The 24866-nt window shown below is 37.4% G+C and overlaps 1 protein-coding gene across 18 annotated transcripts in view; it reads left to right on the forward strand.

The window, feature by feature from the left end:
- Positions 1–24866, forward strand: part of TENM3 (teneurin transmembrane protein 3) — a 1604633-nt gene that overhangs the window by 1444783 nt on the left and 134984 nt on the right. For all 18 annotated transcript variants that reach the window (XM_060778662.2, XM_060778660.2, XM_060778663.2 and 15 more), the window contains one exon: positions 3276–3514. In XM_060778662.2, the coding sequence (XP_060634645.1) occupies positions 3276–3514 (239 nt within the window). The remainder of the gene's footprint in view (positions 1–3275; positions 3515–24866) is intronic.

The following is a 24866-nucleotide window of genomic DNA, read 5'->3' on the forward strand; positions in this document are numbered from 1 at the left end:
CCACCTCCTTCTGGTCTGTCTGTCTGTGTATGGTCTATACAAAGCGGCATTGAATGTTTGGCGTGTATGTGTACTGTGATCCTCTCTGAGTCCCATTCGGGGTGAGAAGGGCAGAATATAAATAAATTATTATTATTATTATTATTATTATTATTATTATTACTCCCTCCATTGCAAAAGGACTTCTAACCTTTATGCATGACCATGCAAGAAAATGATGCTGCCAGTAGCTACTAGCTAGGGGTTATTTCCGTTCTCTGGAGAATGACCCTCAATTTATCCACGGATCACATCAAAATCCATAATTTTGCTTCCCAAACCTGACCTTGACTTATATAGGAGTATATATGGTAGTTATATATACAGATAAGGAATTGATCTGAAAGGCATGGATGTTATAGTTTCCTGTCATAGTCGATTGTGAATTGCACATATGGTATCTCTGCGCCTGCACAGGACAGCTTCGGAACCTTCTAGAAAATAAAAACAGACATTTTACCCCTGCCTAGCCCCGCCCACTCCCCAATTTAATTTTTCAAACATTAATTCAGCTTTTTCTTTCCCTCTTAAGCTTAAAACAGGGATAAGAGGTGGGGGAGATTAAAGTGTACCTGGCATTTTTCAGGTTAATTCTAGTATGACTGTTAATGCAGTTATTAAACTTAAATTAAATGTCAACTTAATGTAAACTAAATAATTTAATTCTCCCCTCCTAATGCAAGTTCTACAAACTTTCTATCTCTGGATCTTGCACACACATCATCCAGGATTTGATCATGCGTTGATGACAACAATGATCTGGTACCTTTAAAATTAGTAGAAGAAGAAGATTTGGCAACTTATTTATTTTATTTATTTACAGCATTTGTATCCTGCCTTTCTCAGCCCGAAGGCAACTCAAGGTGGCGTACAGATTAACAACAATTTGATGCCACAACATACATACAAAAATATCAATTAAAACATTTGCAACCGGGGTTTTCCCCTTCCATGTCGGTACAAGTCTCTGTGCCCTGGTCACCTCCTCTTAACACCCTCTTTTGCGCAGTGGGGCATGGTACTGATGGCACCCTCCTTTGAGCAGCCAACTTTGGTGCCACCAGCACCCCTATGGCGCAGCATGGCACGAGGGAGGTACACAGGCCCAGTCGTCCTCCCTCACCTCCTCTGCCCCCCTCTGGGGGAAGGCATGAGCCCATGCACAGGAGGGAGGAATGGAGGCCCGGTTCCTTCCTCCCTTGTGAGAGGAATGTGTGCTCGACCCGTCCTGCCTCGCTCTTCTGCCTCTCTCTGGGGGAAGGAAAGAGCTTTTGCAGTTAAGTGGTGCTTCATCGCTTGGCACCACCACCTGGAAAGGGGAGTGTGGCAATCTCAGCTTCCCTGGTTGCTATGGAACACTCAATACCAACTGTGGAGCTCTCGGTACCATCTTCTGCACCCTCAATGTCGGCACTAGAATTGCCAGAGGGCAGAGCATCCTGCTGCCAGGGCTCGATCCCAGCCCTGCTGTCAGCCAGACTCGATCTCGACAACCTTGCCTCTGCCAGTAAGGCTTAATTGGAAGAGCGCCTTTTGAAACCTACTTCTCCTACAACAACCACTTCCCCCTGAAAGAAATGGTTAAGTTACTCCCCGTTTCCCTAGATTAGTGTTTCTCAAACTGTTCCTCCAGGTGTTTTGTACTTCATCTCCCACAAACCCCAGCCATCTCACCAGCTGTTAGGAATTGTGGGAGCTGAAATCCAAAACATCTGAAGGATCACAATTTGAGAACCATTGCCCTAGAGGATACCACAGGGAATTGTGTGCAGTGGGCCCTCAGTATCCACTGGTGTTTGGTTTTAAGAACCTCCTGCCTCCCCATGGATATTAAAATCTGTGGATATTGAAGCCCCATTATATGGCATAATAAAATGAGATCCCTCATATAAAATGTTGACAATCTCAAACAAATACCTGAATGAACCTGAGGATCTGTGAAATGGAAGGAGCCTACAGTAAGATATGCCTATACAAGTGTAGTTCTTGACGGCAAAAGCAAGGTTTGCAATTAAAAAAACATCTTTGAATATTTTAAGCTGTGTTTGGTTGAATTTATGGATGCAGAACTGCAGATACAGAGGGTTTGTTGTCAGGATTTGTAGGGTTGATATTGTCCACATAGCTAACCACTTGGCAAGGACCAGTTAAGATGTGGGAGGCACCCTTGGTCTTATGCACATATCTTCTCTAGAGTAGAAAATTGCTAATAGGCCACTCCATATTAAGAAACTCAGGTTGTCCGTTTTTTTTGTATCCAAAGAGAATCAAGTCCTCATCTAGAGCAATCATATACTGATCCAATTTGAAAGCAAATTATCTGTGTTTTCCCCCAATTACTCATCTTCTGGGTTGTTTTGAACATGAACGTGGCCACACAGCCCGGAAAACACACAACAACCTATTGATTCTGGCTATGAAAGCCTTTGACAATACATTACTCATCTTCTCCATTCCCCTCAAATGCCATCCATGTCCATGGATCTTTTGTCTTCTTTAGTTCTCCATATGTTTAAGGTACTAGATTTGGGATGTCATTTGCTTGCTTGGGAGTAAAAACTAAATTTAATCCTAAACTACAAGCTAAATTTTTGGGCCTATATTTTATTGTAAATCCCAACTAGAGAAGAGCTATCAAATCAATGGAACATAAAGGAGTTTTATTAATTCAGTAGTCTGTTCTGGTTGAGTCTTAACAATATGATTTCTGTGTTAATGTAATACAAAGTTTAGCTCTATGTCTTTGTATCCAGGTGTGTTATATAAGATTTAGGTAGGATTTATAATATTAATTTTAAGCAGCTTTATGCACTGTATCCTCTTGGATATTATTAACATGCTGTTTGCCAGCTAAAATAAAACATTTTTCTTCTTTGAACATGGAGTTTCTTGCCATTATGTTTCCATTATGGCATCCTGGTCTGGTAAAGGCTATCTTTGTGCAGAAACACAATTTGATAAATGCATTTGCCATTTACACCATATGTAAATCATATGGCCTATGCAGCCGACCTGATAGGTGATGATCCCATGTACTCTCTTCCTTAGTCATGAACTGATATCTGCAGTAAGAATTTTTGCAGCAGGACCATCACATTTAGAAATGCTTATATATGAATAAACGTTAAGAAACTACATAGAAGATTTGAACAAATGCACAGTTGGGGGAAAGGTTCTTTAGCTATTTCTATATGGTTATTTGTGCTTGTTTTAATATGTATTTTTGTTTCCTACAGGCATTTCCTATTCAAAACAGGAACAGGGACAACACCACTGTTCAGTACTGCGACACCGGGTTACACAATGGCATCCGGCTCGGTTTATTCCCCTCCTACGCGACCACTACCTAGGAACACCTTATCAAGAAGTGCTTTTAAATTTAAAAAGTCTTCAAAGTACTGTAGCTGGAAATGTACAGCACTTTGTGCTGTAGGGGTCTCCGTGCTACTGGCAATATTACTATCTTATTTTATAGGTAAGCTTGTGTTTTTATGATTATTGTCATCATAAATCTATATGTCTGTTTTGCTGGTTATATATGGACAGTGCCAAACTGCATAATATACAGCAGTCTTTTTATCAGCAATTGCTAGGAACAATAAAGGCCATGAGAACAATTTAATTAAAGCCTTTTCAGATGGAATAGAAAATATCGGTATTTTGTAAGCATTTCCTGCAAAATGGCAAATGAAATGCCATTTTAAAAAATGGAACTGTAATTTAGAAATGCTGCGCCACATTTTCATCTGAGGGGGGATAAAGCTATAATTCAATCATCATGTCTATATTAAAAAGTATAGTACATACAAAAAAGGGCATAAGAGTATGGGCATTTCTAAGTGAAAGTATTCAGCTTTTCATATCTTAACCCTTTTTAGTACCAATAATGAACACAAAGCTAGTTAATTGTAGTAACAGTGTTACATGCAGTTGCTAGTCAATTCTAATAACAATGTTATTGATGCATCAACATGATTCTTGTGGCCTAATTCTTCCAGGGCACAATTTTAATCCAAAATCCCATGATCCAATAGATCCATTATAACTGTAGACCACCATTTCCACTAAGATCCAAAGGAAATTTTATGATTAGCTATTAAAATTAGTATAGTGCCCAGAACCTTTATGAGCCTGAAATGTTGATAGCATATGTTGAAATATGCTTGTTAAATTTTAGTCCAAGCCACAGCAGTGCACGAAATAAAATCTTTGAAGTCGGTCCCTATTGAAGTTGAAGCCACTGTGAATAATGTAAAAAAATGAGGCCGCTGAGTAGTAGAAGAAATTCCCCTTCCCCGCTGATGGAATATGGCTCGTTCAACAAGATTACCAGTTTTCTTGTTGCCAAGGAGAGCTGAAAGGAGTTTTATGGGAATTATGTCCATGTTTTCTGCTGTGTATGACTATTTGAATCATTACTGGATTTTCTTGCCCGCTCTGCTTGTATGCATTGTGATGTGATATGTTAAATATATGACTTGTGGCTAAGCTGCTGGTACTCAGCTTATTAGAGTGAAACCATTTTAAGATACAAGTCCGCAGGCACCATCTATATACCCAGAAGTATAGTCACTGCAATCAGTTTATGTTTTTATTTAGATTTATGGCACAACCTAATCCTCTCTCAGTGACCCTGCAAAAGCCCCAGGTCAGAATAACTGCATGAATAAAATATGCTGGGCTGCATTTGAGAGCATACTTATGCAATTTTTTAAATATTATTGATTTCAAATACATGGTAATTTTAATCATATGTAGGTTGGATTGTGACCCATCATATTAAATATATGAAATGATAACCATGCAATTAAGAAACCCTTATTTTTCTCTGCACACTTAAATTTGTTTGGTTACAACAGTATTAAATCATTTTAATGCATTTTATAATTACGAAGGCTTCAATATGTGGGTTAACAAGGGTTTCCTTTAATCAAGATTGGGTTTAAAGGCTGCGAGTTATTGGAAAAATGGAAAATGTTGCTGCAAAATGAATGTAATTTTTCCACTGCTTCACTTTTTACTAGTGATAGTGACCAATGAGGAAACATACCATTCAAAACCTTTCCAAAATGGCACAGAATAGTTGAGTGCTCCATGGTGGTATGTAGAAGAGGACAGTGCTGCTTTGAATAAGCCATGTGATTCTGAAGGAGACATTCAAGGGTGACACCTTCTTGTAGGTGCCATTATCCACTTCTTGGCATTATTACAGCTGCTACTAGAACCTTTTTAGTGACAGGTTCAAGGCTATGTACATTAAAGTTGTCATTAAATATTGCCTGTGGGGAAGCAAGAGTGCATTTGAGAGTGCCACCTTGTCACATATTTCTAGGATGACCTTTTTGGACATTTGTAAAAGGTGGCACATGATACCATGGTTTCCTTTTCAGACTATAACTTACAATACATTAAAATAAAAGTTTGCTGCTTTTCTGAGAGTGGCCAGACTGCTATCCACAGTGATATATTGCTGTTATATTATTGCCTGATATAATATAACAACAATATATATTCAGATGTATAGATGTGAGAAAATTTAAGATACATAGCAGCAGCTAGCAATATCCCTCTGTTGTTGCAAATAATGTTCTCATTACTCCCTCATTCCATATTATATACAGTTGCACTGGTAGCTGGGACCACATAGAGAAATGTGCCACCTCTTGTGCAACTGGAAAAACCAAATGTATATTGCCACAATATTACATTCTGGTAATGCTGCAGTATATTGTACATGACAGAGCTTTCCTTGTGCATGTTGTTTGCATTTACACTCTATGAGGTTTGACTGCAAACGTGTAACGTATTTCCAATAACATATTTCTAGTTAAGTAGTTGGCATAAAGCAGTTGCACTTTTTACAAATACCTTGAGACCTGGTGGCATGTAGATGAGTTCAACTAAAATCAAATTTGTTATACAGAGAAATATGTAACTTCATATAAGGTTGTGGGATGTCATGCAGAGAGAAAATAATCCAAAAGTGCTCGTACAAAGTGCTGTTTGGAAGATGGATGCTCTCCAGTGTGAGAGAAATAATGAAGAATCTAGTAGAAGGAAACCAAATGTCAAAAGCATAACAAGATAAGCACAAGTATTCAATGTATTCCACTACTTCGAGGCAGAAGGGAAATGATCTGGAACATTTAAACTTTAAACTTATTGGGTCCTCTGCTTGTGTGTCAATATTTTTTTATGTACACACATTTCTGTAAAGTGAAATCCTGACTCTATATAATATAAATTGATTTTATTCATATTAGCTAGAGCTGTGTTGCATTGCATCACAAATAACTAGTTCATATAACTCCTAAAATTAAAAAAAAGACTAGGTACTCCTCAGGGAGTCCTTTATGGTCTGGTGATATTACTTGATATTTTAGCTAACTCAGCAACCTAAATGTAAAATCTGACAATGAGGGACACAGTCTGAACATGTTGGGGTCCATAAAGCAGTTAATGGATTAAATTCACTCTTATATGCATTTTTCACACCTTTTCTGCTATAATATCAAAGTTCTTATTTAATAGACTCTTGGGTATAGGTTAACATGAAGTGGAACTCGTCTGACCTTTTATTTAGCTATTTTAAAACAGCAGGTTTTAAACAAAGTTTTGAGATAAAAATATATAGCTAAAAACATTATTCACAGCTTATATAACAAGTCACATTTTAATATGTTGTTTGTGGTTCTTCCCATATTTGCTTGGAGTTATTGCTGCAACTGAGTCATATTGTAGCCACACCTGAAAAACATGTCTATTGATAAAGGAAAATCAAAAGAGGCATTAAAATTGCATGTGTTTTGTTTAGACTTTCAGAGTACTGGCCTTAAATAACCAATAGATGGGTTCATTGGCAGAGTTTATATAGTCACCTGTTCCAGCACAGCTGTAGCTAGGTTTTTACAAGTTAGGTGAACATGCCAAGCCTCTGTATTTTATTTAGAAGAGGAGTGTGACAGGAAACAAAGTTTGCTAAAGTAGAGAGAACTTCATCTCCTCAGTCTCTGGGTTGTGCAGCTGTTTTGGCAAGTTGGCAGAAGGATAGGCAATGAGAGATTTGTCTGTCTGATCCTTCTTCCAACACCATGACAACAAAGCCCTGTGGTGGTGCAATGAATCAGCGAAAGGAAACAGGGAAACAAAGAGAGCCAACATGAGAGAGAGAGAGAAAGTTGGGAGGTCACAACAAGGAGACGGGAGAGCAACAAAGAGAGGAAGGAAAGGCATAGGAAAGTGAATATGAAACCATGAAGCAGTTTGAGTGAAGCCAAAAGTCTAATCTCCAGGAAATAGAAAGCCAGTGTAGCAAATAGCTGTGAGTTATTTTAAATGACTCTTTGCAGTTTGTGAGTTATATGTATTGAATATTTCTCCTTGAATTTTTGAGTCCTTTTTTATTCTTTCAGAATGGATATAAAAGGAGGAAGTTAGCAAAATACAAAAACCAACCTGTTTAGATGTTAAGCAATAGGATCTGTCAAGATGGAGTTTGCAACCTTGTAGAATTTGCTTAAATTTCACCCCATAGGATATGTACACAGTTGCGTCCAGCCACTCAATGAACTTGACAGGAATTACAAAGAGTGACGGAAGTAAATGGACAAGAGAGAAAGTGAAAACAAGATGGATAAGTTTTTAAAATAAAGGCACAGCAAAATAATTAAAATTGGGAGAACTAATCATTTTTCTGGCCTACGCTCTTAAAATTTTTAGCCCTTGTACAGCTGCCTGACAGCCAATGTGACCTAAAAATGGCTCAACCCTGTATTACAGCACAAAAATTAATGCTACCTTAGTTAAAATGAAATGGGAGAGTTTACAGTTTCCCCACCTAAATCCAAAAAGGGGAATGTTTGAATTATTTTCAATTTAAACCTGCCCACTTTTACAGTTAAGTGAATATCACAAAAGTAGGCAGGCTGGATGTTCAATATAATTTCTGTATTCTGCTTCTTCACAACTAGTACAATTTGCATCAAATTGTAGTTAAAATAGTAAGTGTTGATGAAACTCTTAACCTGACTAAGGTTGGCAGGATATATCTGTAGGGATTTCCATCAGTAGTTGAACCTGAAGAGAGAAAATGCATGAGTTACAATTAGAGCTGAATAGGTTTTATCACAGTAAAATAATATCTACTTGTTTAATGGGAGATTTAGCCATTTGGGTTATACAGGTTCTGTATTTTTTATATTTTCAATTGTGGTGAGCCTCCATATGTCACGCCTTTGTTAAAATCCAAGTACTTTGACAATGGCAGATTCTCATCAGAAAAAGATTAAATTATATCGAATGTAAATAAGTATTTCATTCATGACCACCAGACTCACCACCTACTTTTTTTAAATTAAGGGAACTTACAAAATGAACATCGAAAGGTCTTTCTATTTTTGTTTATTATTACATCTGTCACTATTTGCTGCATAACTAATTACAGTATGTGTTGTCCTTAGTGTCAAAAAGCAGAAGAATTGTATTCCTCTCACTTACAAAAGAAAGCTGGAGAAATGCTTCATTAAGCATCTTTACTTCACTTTACTATTTTTAGAAGCTTTGCAAGGTCATGCATGCATGCTCTAGAGTCACTTAGGAATATTTAAGCCATCCACTGTTGACAAAGAACTGTTGACAGGTACCTGAATTCAGTGTTACATTTACATAGTACCAAATTAAATAGTGTTTAGAAGCTGTTCTTATTGTTGCGTGTCTTCAAATCATTTCTAATATATGACAATCCTAAGGTGAACCTCTCAACTGGGTTTTCTTATCAAAAAAAAATTTTCATGTGGGGTTTGCCTTTGCCTTCTTCTGTGGCTAAGAGTGTGTGACTTGTCCATGGTCGCTCAATGGGTTTCTGTGGCCAAATTGGAATTCAAACCCTGGGCTCCAGAGTCACAGTTCAAAGCTCAAAGTCTGCTGGTTCTCTAGAAGCAGTTCTACTAGAGAATAAGAATCAGTTCATTCAATCCTGGAACATATACATAACTAGCTGCTTATTCTGGATTTTTGCACATAGCAAAGTGACTGAATGATTAGCTGAAACTGCAGTCCAACATTATCTATGAAAACGTGTTTGCTGATGTTTGCTTTTTAAATTTCTTTCTCCTTCAAAACAATGCATCTTCTTTTTGTATTCTCATTAATAGTTAATAGTTCTATTGTTTTTGTTCTTTCTGGTGTGTTGGCTTTTCCCTGAATTTGGTAAATAGTCTTTCATTAATTTCAGTTCACTGATAATTTTATTCAGTCCTAGAGAAAAATAGTGATGGTGCATTGCCCACTATCATGAGCTCCCAGACATCCCTTTTTGTCTTAGACTGTGCGAGAGTGGGAGAAATGATGAGATTTGTTGCTACTATGTAATAATAATTACCAGACTTAAAAAAAATCAGGCTTTCACTGTAAATCAAATGGTCACACTGACTGGAACCAGAGTTAATGGAGCCCCTTACAATTTAGGTCCAAACTTCAGAGAAGTTTGCATTTTGGATAGAGGTTACGAAATTCAGATTTCAGTAGTATCACACATTTTCAGTAATATTCTGTGTTGGTGCTTCCAAGTTATATTTCTAAGTTTCAGAAAACTAAAAATAACTTAGTAGTAGTAGTAATAATAATAATATAATAATAATAATAATAATAATAAACTTTATTTGTACCCCGCCACCATCTCCCCGATGGGGACTTGAGGCCAAGCCCAAACAACAATTACATAAAATAAAACCGAAAACACAAATAATGAACAATATTGACGTAAATAAGTTAATTAATTACAACATTTTGTACATTGCTTTATTTTAGCACTTTTCCAATATAGTGTTTTTATTCACAGGGTAATTTGACATGACAACATCTAAGAATCATTATGTGTCTAGAACAGAATTCCTGTTTATTCCGAAATCTAACATGAAGAAGTCCATGATCCAGTAATGTATTTTTATCGGATCCTGCTGCATCTGCCAAAACCAACAGTCCTCTCCTTTCTTTAGCTCCCCTGGTAAACTAAAAACTTGTTCCAAGCCTCTGAATGTAGAAAGCCCCTGTCCTGGCACCAAATCCAAAAGTAGATCACTAGATGTGCACCATGGATCTTGGCCAATGTTTGCCCTTTTTTGTCTTTAAAGTAGCAGTTATGATAGTTTAAGCAGTTTGCCATCATAATGAAAAGATTATTTTGTTTTATGGCTGTGAAACAATTTCAGACCAACTCAAAAATAAGTGACTTCTTATGTTACAATGAATTACACTTATTTATTCCAGTTTCATGTTGTGTGGGGTGGGGGTGGGGGTGGGGTGGGGGTGGGGGTGGGGGGGGGTCCTTGACATTTGTAGTTCTAAAACAGGAGTGTAAAGCTCATTTTCACCAAGGGCAACAGGAGCATTATAGTTGCCTTCAAAGGTCCATTTGTAATTGCAAGGACTATGTTGCCCTGACATTGAAAGTCTCATGGGCAACATAAAATGCATGGTGGGCCAAGCATTTAATACACGTGCTTTGAAACTTCAACACTGGTTTTACTGTTCTTCCTTTTGGATGGGAAGGTATTCCATGTGAACCAGACATTCACAAATACTGATCCATAATAACGCTTGTGAATACAGTATCACAGTATTGCTTGAAACAGATGTTGTCATGATAATTGCACTAGATCATTTCTATATTAGGTGCTTTCCAATGGAATTGTAAATTTGGAGATATTTTGTTCTGTCTGTGTGAAGAGGATAGAAAGGGGGAAAATAGAAAAGTGGGATTAAATAATTTTTATTTATGGTGACCTTATCACAGATGTTTAGCAGATTTATACAACAATGTTATATATTAGAGTGTTTTGTTTAGAGTGAAATTTGTTCTGTAGTCATATTTCTCTCTACAGTTATAATTTCTTGAAACATGTAGGTCATAATTCCGATTGTATTTTATTAAAAATTTGGCTTGAAATTTATTGTTGAATTATTTGTAAATTTACAACTAATGTTTAAATGAATAATAAATGCAATCTACTTCCCCTGTAGTAAAACAAATATTCAAATATCAGTAGCAACATAAAATGTTTTCTCATTTATATATTTTATTTTCTAAGTATCATAAATCTTGCTTGATTAGATTAAAATAATTCATTGATGTATGGGACCATGGTTAAATACTGTTTCCATAAAACACTTGAGTAAATCTTTCTAGAGTAGATCTGAAGAGTGACACAACGAAAATGTGTCACAGTTAAATCATAATTTTATTGTATTACATTAATGCAATGACATTTAAATCTGTTTAAAGATTATCTTACTATGATACAGAGTCTGTGTCCACTGAGAGAGCATGCAAAGGAAAATGTAGGTGAGATGATCAATTTTGTTACATCTTACTGTGATACGTTATTTTCTACTCTTCAACTTCAAACTCAAAACAAATTGTATGTGGAAAATTGTATGTGTGTGTCAAAAATAAATAAACAGCAGATAGTTTGATTTTGAAAGTGTATGCCTGAAGATATTGTATCTGGTGTAGGACTGGGTTTGTGATAATTGAAAAATACTTAATGAAATAAGTTACATAATTTTTGTATTAACTGTTCTTGATGTCACCATGTTAATGTATGATGATAACAGACACATCACTGTAGTATAGAAACAAAGGGTTAATATATATCATTTCTATAATACTTTTAGATACTTCAAAGTCTTCAAATCTATAATCTTCTTAATCATTTCCAGATAAGTGTGTTCATTATTCCAATCCATGCTGAAGTGAGATGGCAATAAAAACAGTCCAGTTCTTTTGAGGCTGAATAAACTATGGTTTATGAATGTGAGAAAACACGTCCATTGCATCTAATTTGGGATGCAGTGTCAGGAAACGCTATAGTCTTGTTCCTGATATTGAAAAGTCTGTGAGGCCCCAAATCATAGTATGAGGCACCTATACAGCTCTCAACTCATACTCTTAGAAAATACACTGTTATTTCTCAGACACCTTGCACTCTGATGTAGATGTAGCAGGATATTTATCATGGACAAAAACATTTAGCCAGCTGACTAGTATTCAGAAGCACTGAGAGTTTTATTTAAATTCTTTTAGAGGGTCTAATTAATGTTTAGTCATTTAACCTATTTATAAAATTATCTAGTACTCTCCCTATAGAAATTAGCTGCTTTTGTTAGTAGATGTTCTGCTATTTATCTCTAAAGTCTTCTAAGCACACAGTCAGTTTTAACTTCATCAAACTTTAAGAATACAATTTTAATAATAGCCATGAATGTACCTTTTCAAAAAGTAATAAAGAGAAATTCTTCCACATATGTTTTCTTCTGTCAGAGGTCATTGCCACCAGTAATATTTTAAAATTGTGGTTATTGAGGGAAGATTCTCAGTGCATTTCATACAAAGCATAATACAATATTTACAATTTCAGCAGTGCACAGTATTAATATTTCATTGGTTTTTCAAGTGTCACTTGCTGTTATTGTCAGTGACTCTGAAAAGAAAATGTTCTATGGGGAAAACAACCCATATGTAAAAACATGAAGAAAGACATGTGGCAGTCAGAAGGTTAAAAGCAACATGACAAGATATCAAAGAATTCTAGTTTAATTATTTAATTAGCCTTACCCTATCTCCTCCATGAATGAGGTTAACTCTCAAGTAAAGATATATTGTTAAGGGTACTTTTTAAATTCTGGGTTTTACCCAGAAACTGTCTTCTTGATATCTTAATAATGTAATCAGACATCACAGCAAAAAATATATTTTGAGAAGTTACTGTAAAAACCTTGAGACTGCTTATATAATAAATATTGTGCTGGCTGTTGTTTTTTTAGACCAAATTAAGGCTACCGTTAAGATATTTCATCTAATAGAAAATTTTCCTTCGAGAATGAAGTTCAGAACAGAGTCTTTGGAACATCATTCTTTCATTTCTCATTTTGTGATATTAGGACCTCCGTACTTTTTTTTCTTAGATTATCTCACTTCTCTAGCTGTGTTGCACTCCAAGGCTGGGAACGACTTCTGTACTTAACACACACTCCAGTCCAAGGTAAAATAGCAAAGCAGTTTATTGAATATATATATATATATATATATATATATATATATATAGCAATTCAGCACAATAGTATAAAAAAGCAAAGACCAAATATCAGGAATAATCCACAGAAATCAAAGTTCAGGAGTAGCATCAAAAACCAGGATTACAAAAGCAGAATAAATCCAAAATATAAGAACAGTCTTCAAAGGAACAGTTTTCAAAACTTGGAACCATGAGCAAAAGAAAACATGGAATGCGGAACTACAGATCTCTTGACTAACAATAGATCTGTACTCAATCACCAACATTGCCTGGACTAACTAACTCATCTGCTGGGTTAGCTAATATAGAGAGAAAATCATGCCTTCTCCCATGAGAAACAGATAAGGACTTTTTCCGCTAATAATGGTCTTGACCTTTGTACACTCTCCTGAGAAGCCCGTAAACCTCCTATCTAACTGCTTATTAATCTGTCCACTTGTACTTCCATTTTCATCCTCTGATCTCAGATCTGTTCCTGACCTTGCTTCCCTAATGAACTGCCTTTCAGGAATGTGGCCTTCAGACACAGACCACTCATTTTCAGGGCTTAAAATCTCTTGCTGGCTTCTCTGCTAACTAAGACCTGTCTCGTTGTTGAATTCTGCCAACAACGAGAGTACGCTGGCAATGCTGCCCTAGCAAAGGAAAAACCACTCTGGCACGGAGAAAGAGGCGGAGAAAGGGGCGGGGAGAGAGGCGCAGTCTCATGACGTCAGAGACGTGCTGGCACACTTTGCTCCCGCAGGAGGCTAGTTTGCGGCAGCTCTTAGAGACCGAGAATCCCCAGTGTCATAAAAGAATGATTTGCAGGCCCAGAATCCTCAGAGAGATCAGGTTCAGGCACAATCAAAGGCTGAACTACAACAAGCTGTGCTTTTCAAACTAGACACATTTTTTCTTATTATTTCCAGTCATTTTGTGACTTGTCAACAGCTGTGACACTTGGAATCGTAGCAGAGGTTGGAAATAACTTATTACAAATACTTTGTTTTTTGTTTCTATTTGGTTACTTTCCCCATAACTAAGATCCAGCTACATTACATTATAACTGAAATACATTGTAAAACTGGCAGATTGAAAAGTCTGCTGGCTGGCTTAAAGGTTCAGGTCTAGGCCATTTGGCTGACCACATCCCCTTGTAAGAACCTGCCCGGACTCTGAGATCTTCAGGAGGGTTCCCTTCTCTTGGTCCCACCTCCATCTCAAGCTGGGTTGGTAGGAACGAGAGCCATAGCAGGGGATCACTGAAAGATATCTTACTTCTGAAATGGAAAGGCCATCTAATCTATTTGTTCCCACACTTCATTCTTCTCAGGAGACTTCTAGTGAAGGTGTAGGAGGACAGGGAAGATTCCATATCATCCCATGGTTACCAAAACAATCCTGACTGGTGACCCTCCTACATATCTCTCATTAGGATTATCTCCAACTCCCCTCTCCCTCACACTGCTCACACCAGCTAGGGGTCAGGTGAAGCATCCAGACCTCAAGACTCTCCACTTCATGACATAGTGACTGCACCATTCTTAGACATAGTGACTGCTCCATCCTGCTAGCAGCCAGAAAGCCCTCTGTATGCTAGTTCTGTGACCTCAAATGGTGGTGCTTCTGAAATTTTTCTATTGCCCTCTTTCTGCACCTTAGGGAAAGTACCCTTTCTCTGCTTTCATTGAAGTTTACATCGCAGCAGCAGCCTGTCAATCCATCACCCACCCAGTTGCGTTCCTGTTTAGAAATGCTACAGTTTATTAGAGGTCTGTCACACCTTTAGATCAAGACCCAGTTCCAGCAGGGTCCCTCTCATTGGTATTTTCCCAGTTCATGCACAAACAATTTGAGCAGATGGCTGCCATAGACCTTGGCCACCTCACTTTCTTGATAGTCTTTCTTGTTGCAATTACAATCTTGTTGAACTAGAATTCTGGGAAGCCAAGATTTGAATAAGTTTTGGAAACCCACCGGATTACTTAGGCATGTCACTCTCAGTGTTAGAAGATGGCAATGGTGAATCACCTCTTGCCAAGAAAACAGCATGATAGGTTTGCCTTAGGTTTTCCAGAAGTCAGAAATTACTTGGAGGTAAATAAAAGCACCTTGTTAAAGTGTGCATCTCAGAGAAGGCTTATATCATATGTGGCCATTTGTGAACAAAATGCTAGCATAGGTCAAACTTGGATCTTATCTATCATAGCTTTTCTTATGTTCACATGACCCAAAGTCTGATTGGGCAAATACACTTTATTTACATGTCACATTTTTCTGATTTTCCATTTATACTACACCCACAACACTGAATCACTTCACATGCCATTCCAGAAGGTCACCTTAATATTGGGGAGGAGTAAGCTGGAAAATCTCACTGCGCACACAGAATTCCCTGTGCCTTCCTCTCTCCTACAAAAGTCAGGGTGGATTCCCAAGCCACACTTTTTACCCCTTTACGATCTTAAAAACCTACTACCATCAACTTTTTTTTCTGGCCCAATTTTCAGGCATTTACTAAAAAGCAGTCAAAATGCAAGAAATGCATTTGTAATTGGTTTTTGTTTTCTCACCCAACCCAAGCATGGCAAATTTAAAGCCTTCTTAAAATTGCAACCAGAAATGAGACAACATCATTTTTGGTGAATCACCAATGTGTCAGTGATGCCTGGTGGGAGGGGTTGAGAGAGAGAGAGAAAAAGTAGCTGCCACTACCACCCCACATGCACACAATTACTCACGTCTGCTCTAGATGTGTCACACATAGCATATGGTTTTACGAACTCTGTCTGATAAGCGGAGTATGAGAAGAATGAACATTTGTGCAAGTGGATGAGTCCGCAGTTTTTTCTCTTCTGTACAATTTTATTTAGGTCTCTACAGCTCATTGAAAATCAGGAAAATGTAGAGCCTTGTTTCAGCACCGCTGATTTAAAATATGTTTAATGTTACAAACAAACCATTAAGATTACATAAGACCAGTCCGCTTAATTTCCTCTTCATTAGTAGATGTGTAGCAGAGATATTTTATTCATCTTGCAACATTTTGAAATTTGTTTGCAGATATGAAATAACCTGTTTCTCCCACCACCAAATTGGCTTTGCAATAGGAAACCAGATAATTTTTTCTGTAGCTGATAAAGTTTCTCATGTTTGAGTCTGTAGCTCACTGGCAGATCTTTTATGGGGAAAGGAGAGTTTAATTTTCATTTGATAGATATTTTTTCTATGATTTTGTTGCATGTCAGAAAATCAGTACAGAGTTAAATAGGGACCTCATCCCACATAGTCCTCTCTGTTTCTCTCTGCTGCTGAAACACAGTCCCACAGAAGCCATCACATATGCAAGGCCACGTCCCGTGGTTGCCCATGGGAATTGGTTACAACAGCGCAGGGAAACATAGGGAAGACTATGCTTTCAGGAATCAGATCCTATCCAACTCCCAATGAGAGAAGATGGATAGAAGCAGGGGAAAGGCAGACAACAGTTGCCATCACAGAAGACAGAAAGGCACAGGACCACAACAGTAGGTAACGAAAGAAGATGGTTCCCTCAGCTCTTCCCTGCTTCCTCCCCCCCCCCCCCCCCATATGATGTTGTTCTTGGTGAGACTCTACATCAGTGATGTGAGTTTGACAGGTAATCTCACTGACAGTCTAGACATTTCAAAAGTCAGACGTTGCAGATTGCACATATTCCTTGAATTACACCTTTACTTATTTAAAATGGGTACTCTTATAATCTTCATGCATCTTTCAATTTTCAATGTAAGACCATTCTATTTTTAAAGACTTTTTCTTCTGATTTATAGATCCTGTGATTTAAAGCAACTTAAATTCCAATCTCACATAGTACAACATAAAATAAAATGTTAATTATGCCATTGTTTGTGTGAGATATGCAAATTCAGTTTAGGTGACTTCTTCCAAAAGCATCTGGAACAGGAACTCCCTAGCACATACTTTTTAGAATCCCTCGAAATAATGTTTCCTGTTGAGGCAGTCATGACAAATATATTAAAAAAATTACATTCAGTAAAAAGAATACCAAGTACATTCTCTCTCTCTCTTCCCTATAATCTTTTTACACAGATGTTTAAGTTAAGCTTGTTTACCAGAATAATCAAAGGAGGATTTGGTGGCAACACGGGTCAGAACATTTTTAGGAGAACATAGTGTTATTTCCACAATTTTTATGAAATCCCAGTATAATCCTTCATTCAAATATATTAAATTTGCTTTATACAATACTTCATCTGCCATTATCACTCATATGTTTATTTATGGATGGAAATGCATAAGACAGGCCCTTTCAGTATAAATGAGAAAATCTTCATAGTGTTATTTATGGATGTGTACACTTCTTTATGAAATTTTATCATGTTAGTAACATGTATAGGGTTATTAAATCATATAAAAAATTCAACACACCTAAATCTTTCACTACAATTTTTATACTCTGCCATTATTTGAAAGGATGTCATAAGGAGGAGGGGACAGTCTTGTTTTCTGCTGCCCTGGAGACTAGGACTCATAGCAATGGGTTCAAATGATAAGAAAGAAGATACCGATAGAACATTAGAAAGAACTTCCTGACTGTAAGAGTTGTTCAACAGTGGAACACTCTGCCTCAGCGTGCGGAGGAAGCTCCTTCTTTGGAGGCTTTTAAACAGAGGCTGAATGGCCATATGTCAGGGGTACTTTGATTGTGCTTTTCCTGCATGGCAGGGGGTTGGACTAGATGGCCCATGTGGTCTCTTCCAACTCTTATGATTCTATGCGGATTAGAACCTTGTTTCTTATTCTTATGGCTTTTAGTTTGTTTTAAAACTTATTAGTGGTCAAATATTTTATGCTATTAAGCATATTTAAAGTGTGCTTGGAAATTAGCTTTTATGGGTTAGTGTCCTTGGAACATTTTTCTTCATTTTGCTTTTTTAAAAGAATTCAGTTACATTTCAATTGAATGTATATTTTTGTGAAATGGTTTAACCTTTATCCAATTTTTGAGAGCATAATGCTCTATGTTCTTCTATATATGTTTCCAAATAGCACATGCCAAACTGTTTTTGCAATTCAATTTCATATTATATTTCAATGGAGTATATATTGGAAAACCGAAATCATGGAAAATATTTGAATATTTGGACATATGTGAATTCATATCTGAAAATGAGCTGAAGACTCTGGCCTCAGAGTTTGGAAGTAACTTTAAAATGTAAGCGTTTTACTCATTGTGTTTGGAGCGTAAGAAGGGGAAGTATTGCTGCTTGAAAGCATACTAACTATTACAGCTACTATTTTTACATGATAGCAACCTATTATGATAAAAGCATTACTAGGAGCTTGCAGGCCATTTTTTAGTTATTGCTTGGGTATAAAAACCAGGTTCAGAGTAATGTGTTACTTACATGTTACATTGCTTGTTACTCGTGAGAAATACATTACACTTGAGAAACATATAATGACTAATGGGTTGTTTTTTTTAAAAGTAACAATTCCAAACTTGGATGGCTTATATATATATACTGACCATTACTTTTTAAACAGAAAAAGGAAGAATGAAAACCTAATGTATGTACTGTCGATGTACATTATTCTATTATTGCAAAACTTCCCTGTATTGAAATCATTCTAAAATGTGATATACATTTATGAAGAAAAAGGGAACATGCATTGTGGTTTATGTAGGGATACATAGCAACTGTTTCAAAATATAGCATTTAGCCATCATTCATCACATCTTTCCAAAAATGCAGTTTGAAGATGTAAGTTCTGTTAAGGAACAAGTTCAAGTGTAAGGTTAGAACAATTCAAACATCTAAAAGCAAGAAAAGAGGAAATGGAGCAATTCATGCCTTTAGAGGCCTGAATAGTAGCCTTATTTTGACCTGAGGAATTATTTCGTCCACAATAATATATTTAAAAATATCAAGCCTTCTCCAAAGTGATTGTATAATGGAAGGTATTTAACTATTTTCAGAAGTAAAAGTGCTTAAAAAGTAGCAGACAGGAGACAATTTGATCCCAAAAGTAACGGGAATAAAAAAAAATTGCACAATGCAGAAGTGCCAGGATAGGAAAGTGGCAGGTGGGGGGACCCAGGCATACAGTTTGTCCTTGCTCAGTTGAGTCTGTGCCTTTGTAGCAGTCAGTACGTTCACAAAGTGCATAGTATTTGTGTCTTCTCATGGGCAAAAATGCTGAGGAGTCTGGAGCAACACCCTTCAACTTCAAGAACAGAATAATGTGAAGGCTGTTCTGAAAGTTTCCCCACTCACTGAGCTGGCTCTGTACGATTCCTTGCAATTTCCTTCCCCAAGCTCAAAACCCACCTCAAAGGACATCATTTTGGGACACTAGAAAACATCCAGGCAGCTATTAAGAGGGCTTTGAACAAACATCTCAAGTGAAGACTTCCTCCACTTCTATGAACAGTGGCAGCAATGCTGGAATTGCTATATTCAATCACAAGGAGACTGTTTTGAAGGGGATAAACTGTAACTTCATGTATGTTCAAAAACATTTTTTAAAATAATTCTTAATTGCTTTTGGGACAGATAATATAGACAGAAAGTCTTAAAAAGACATTCCCACCCCTATAAATCCTCGTGAAATTCAGACTAGTGAGTATATCGTATTATTTGGATAAGCAGGTTATTCAAACCAATATAGCACAGGAAGTAGCCAGCACAGATAAGTATATGCTATGTATATTTTTGATGGTAGGTACACGGGCATCCATCTGGCTCTTTGTTTATGTGCTCGTGGAACCCCAGAAATTGAGGATTTGCCTCACTATTTGTTTTCCTGCCCTCTGGATTCTGAGCCAAGGACTAAAATCCCGGGCCCTATTCTTTATCTCTTTCAAACAAATACAGTGTCAGAAAAGATTTTCTACCTTTTGGCTAACACTAACCCTGTGGTTACTCACGAGGTATCTCCTTTTGCCCTGGCAGCACAGAAAATCCAGCAAGATTAATTTCTGATATTGCAGTCAACTGTGCTGGGGATGCTTTTAACTAATAGTGTCAACTTGTATGCAGAACACATCATGCAATGTGCGGACATTGGCAAATGCAAGACGGGTTAAAATTGCTGGAAGAAATATTAACAACATTAGATATGCAGATGATACCACTTTGATAGCCGAAAGCGAGGAAGAACCGAGGAGCTTTCTAATCAAGGTGAAAGAAAAAAGTGCAAAAGCTGGCTTTCAGTTAAACATTATAAAAAAAAAAAAACCAAGATTCTGCCAACCGGACTAATTGATAACTGGGAAATAGAGGGAGAAAACATGGAGGCAGTGACAGACTTTGTATTTCTGGATGCAAAGATTACTGCAGACACTGACTGCAGCCAGGAAATCAGAAGACATTTACTTCTTGGGAGGAGAGCAATGACCAATCTCGATAAAATAGTGAAGAGGAGAGACATCACACTGGCAACAAAGATCTGCACAGTTAAAGCAATGGTATTCCCCGTAGTCACCTACAGATGTGAGAGCTGGCCCATAAAGAAGGCTGAGCAAAGGAATATAGACGCTTTTGAACTGTGATGTTGGAGGAGAATTCTGGGAGTGCCTTGGACTGTGAGAAGATCCAACCAGTCCATACTTCAGGAAATCAAGCCTTACTGCTCATTGGAGGGAAGGATATTAGAGGTACAGGTGAAGTACTTTGGCCACATCATGAGAAGACAGGAAAGCTTAGAGAAGACAATGATGCTGGGGGAAATGGAAGGTCTGCAGTTTGGGAGTCCTCTTGGATTCATCGCTTACGCTTGAGGCTCAGGCGTCGGCGGTGTCCAGGAGGGCTTTCGCACAATTGAGACTCGTGCGCCAACTGTGACCGTACCTCGCGAAGGCTGATCTGGCCGGGGTGGTCCATGCCTTGGTCACCTCCAGATTGAACTACTGCAATGCGCTCTACGTGGGGCTGCCCTTGAAAACGGCTCGGAAGTTCCAACTGGTTCAACGGGCAGCAGCCAGGATGTTAACTGGAGCCCCTTACAGAGAGAGGTCAACCCTCCTGTTCAAGGAGCTCCACTGGCTGCCGTTTATTTTCCGAGCCCAATTTTTTAGGTGCAGGTGCTTACCTACAAAGCCCTGAACTGTTTGGGACCATCCTACCTGCGTGACCGCATCTCCATCTATGAACCCACGCGTTCACTGCAGTCATCTGGAGAGGCCCTGCTCGTGATCCCGCCTGCATCGCAAGCGCGTTTGGTGGGGACACGAGACAGGGCCTTTTCTGTGGTGGCCCCCCAACTCTGGAACACCCTCCCGAAAGATCTTAGACAGGCCCCTACATTGGCAGTCTTCAGAAAGGACTTGAAGACCTGGCTGTTCCGATGTGCCTTCCCAGAATAGGAATCCTCCAACAACAAGTCCCATAAGCACTTTATTAGAACCAAGATTGTTGCACATCACACTCTGCACTTGCCCTATAATGCCTTATATACCACCTGTCACATCAGCACTTTTAATCTTGTACCCATTACTCTGGCCCGGCCCAGTTCTATTGTGTCTTAATGTATTGTTGATTGCTTATTGTTTATATTGCTTGAATTGTTTTTAATTTGCCTTAGGTTTTGTATTGTTATATTGTGTGTTGAGGCCTTGGCCTTTGTAAGCCGCATCGAGTCCTTCGGGAGATGATAGCGGGGTACAAATAAAGTTTAATAATAATAATAATAATAATAATAATGGAAAAAAGAAGAGGGGCCGGCCAAGGGCAAGATGGAGAGATGGTATCCTTGAAGTGACCGGCTTGACTCTGAAGGAGCTGGGGGTGGTGACGACCGACAGGAAGCTCTGGCGTGGGCTGGTCCATGAGGTCACAAAGAGTTGGAAGCGACTGAACTAATAAACAATATATCCAAAGTGTTCCCTGCTTAAGTTTTAATACTGCTGATTGTACTTGGTTTTACCTGGTTTTAAACTATGCAGGTTCTAGTCCATGCAGTATCTTAAGTAGTATTTTAAGGGTGTATCTCACCATTGATATATGTGGCATTTTAATGATTTATATAGGATTTTAATGTTATGTTTTATATTGTATTTAATCTGATTTTCATGTATTTATTTATTTATTTGCCTTATATATAAAAGACCTGTGGACTAAGCATTAAATAAAACTTGAGTTTATATTTTTTTGACGGTATAAAAACAAGCAGAAAAACTCTTTGGTGGCTATTTATGTGCATCTCTAAAATGAACAGTCTAAAAAACCTTAAGATGTTCAGTAGCCATATCTGGTTAAATAAAAAAATGGAGCATTCATCTGTCAAATCGTCTTGACATATCTTCTTCCACCATTCTCAGTAAGCAATTTCCTTTGTGATGTGCCTTTTAATAGATTGTGTTATGAACCCATTCCTACAGAAATGGGAACTATACAATCAAGATTAAATCTTTCATTGCTAAAACTACAAATGAATGGATTGATCTGATATACTCATAAGGATATCCTTTTTTCAGGTAGTAAATAAGATAACAGTGCCACATTAGATAAGTTAGAAGAGATTTCATTGAGGTATAAAGTTCATACATAATGCCTCTGTATTTGATGTGTAGATTTCTCTCCGCAGGAAACAGAATTGATGTAAAATACATTGTAATTAGTTATACCTAATGAACAACCCATTGTCTGCAGCTTTAAAAAACTATTTTAAAAAGAAGGGTAATTGTTAAACTGTGGCTAACTGGCTTACTATGGAATGTGCTTTCATAAGCACCAACTTAGTAATGGTTTTATTATGGCATGAGCTTTCATAAGCAAGAGCCATATAACAAAATAGACAAAGATTCTTCATGCTCAACACAGTCATTTCCCTTATAGTACACTGTAGTCTCATTTTGTTTTTGACTTCCTGCCTTACATGGAGACTCAGTTCCAACTGTGAATAAATAAAACAGGGTAGTTTAATTTGTACGTGGAAAATTACATCATCAAATCCTTTTTAAAATAGTTGTAACTTTGTGACGATTGGAAAGGGTTGAGTTATTATGGTGTATATCTGATACTGGTGATTGTTGGCCGCCTTAAGCAAATGTTGATAATTCTCTGCTGGTGATTATTAATATTCATTGGCGGTTGCCAACATTTACTGTAAGGAGACATTCACAGTAACAGAGACACTAAAGCCCTGCTAAGTAATAAAGCAGACTAGTTGAGACATTTTGAGTAATGAATATTTAGAACCCCCCAAGTGGGAATCAATCTTTGAGTTGTTGCATTGAAGCCATTATAGCGAGACAGCATAACTGACAGTAGATTTGGCCTCAGGGATTTTGCATATCCATAATAAACTAAGGCAACAATAAAACATTTTAGAGCAGTAGGAAAGTCATGTAAAGTACATTCAAAATCTGGGATAATTCTGGCAGTATTCCAGGAGTGATTATGTTTAGACAGGAGATTGATGTTGGGAACATGAAAGAATTAATATTAAGATATGCAAAAAAAAATGATCATAGAATCAATGATCTGAAGCAAATACTTTCGTATGTTTTATTTTGGATGTTTTTTCCAAATAGATGGTTACGTAAGTAGCAATAAAAAGGGGAGACAATGAAGATTTTTACATTAATAGTGATGGAAGTTGCAACATCCTAAACATTCCTACCATTGTCTCAATCAACTAAAGGAATAATTTCAATTAGAATGGAAATGAAATGGGCAAATTAGAATTTATTTTTTTACACCTTTGGGGGAAGCATCCTTTTTACCAATTTGCAGGGAAGACTCGAAAAGGGAGGACTTTTATGGGAGAAGTGGTAACAGGGCCAGCACTACCTATGGAGCCATTCTCTTCATTGGAATGAACATTGCACAGTGATACTTGGTATATATGCTTATTGCCAAACCTACAAAGCCTTCATATGGCTATAGGTAGCAATACAAGTACAAGTCAGTAACTCCAAATGGGTAGCAACTAAGAATAATGAACTTTTATGAACAATGACAAATGGACATAAACTAAACATTATGAACATCTATAGAACCTCTACAACCTTTTAGTTTGGATAAAGCTTCTGATCCTAGCACTAGCAGTTCTGGATTAAGTGCAGTGTGATAACATGGAGACGTTTGAAACAACCAGGGCAGTGGAAATATGCTTTATTCTCTCTCCATGTCAACAAACTCCCAACCTGAAAGTATATTTTGTGACGTTTCAGGGGCATTTGGCCCCTTTCCATCTCTTCCATTGCCCTGAAAATTTCTCCACTTTCTTGTTTTAAACAAAGAGTGATATTGTACTTGGGGGGAAATGGTAAAGATCAAATTTTGTTTTCAGTGAAAGCAGAAAAGGATTGTCTTAAGTGCTGACACTTGGTTACTGATGAAACGGTAGATTGCTGGAAGTAAAGTACAATCTAGTCATTGAGATGCTTGGGAAACTGGTCTAAGGTTTTCTCCCCAAATTCCTAGTCTTCATAACTGCTGATTTTACTTGACAGCACTTTATCAGAGTGTGTGGAATAGTGTCTGTGTTTATCTTCGAATCCAGTTTTCATGAATGTTTGAGAAGAAAGAACATTAAAACAATTTTAATATAATATTCTCACTGTTTCATTTCGTTGACTGCTAGAATACACATATCACTTCTGTTACTATCTCAATGCATACTGTTACATTACCTTCTGGGGAAAAATGTAGATTTTTTAGGAAAGCTTTTTGTTTTCAGATAAAGATACTACTCCTCTGGGAATAATAGCACATGTTTGGGTAATATTTTTGGTTTGTGTGATTTGATTTTATATCAGAG

Source organism: Anolis sagrei, chromosome 5 (genome assembly GCF_037176765.1).
Source record: "Anolis sagrei isolate rAnoSag1 chromosome 5, rAnoSag1.mat, whole genome shotgun sequence".
NCBI classification, from domain to species: domain Eukaryota; kingdom Metazoa; phylum Chordata; class Lepidosauria; order Squamata; family Dactyloidae; genus Anolis; species Anolis sagrei.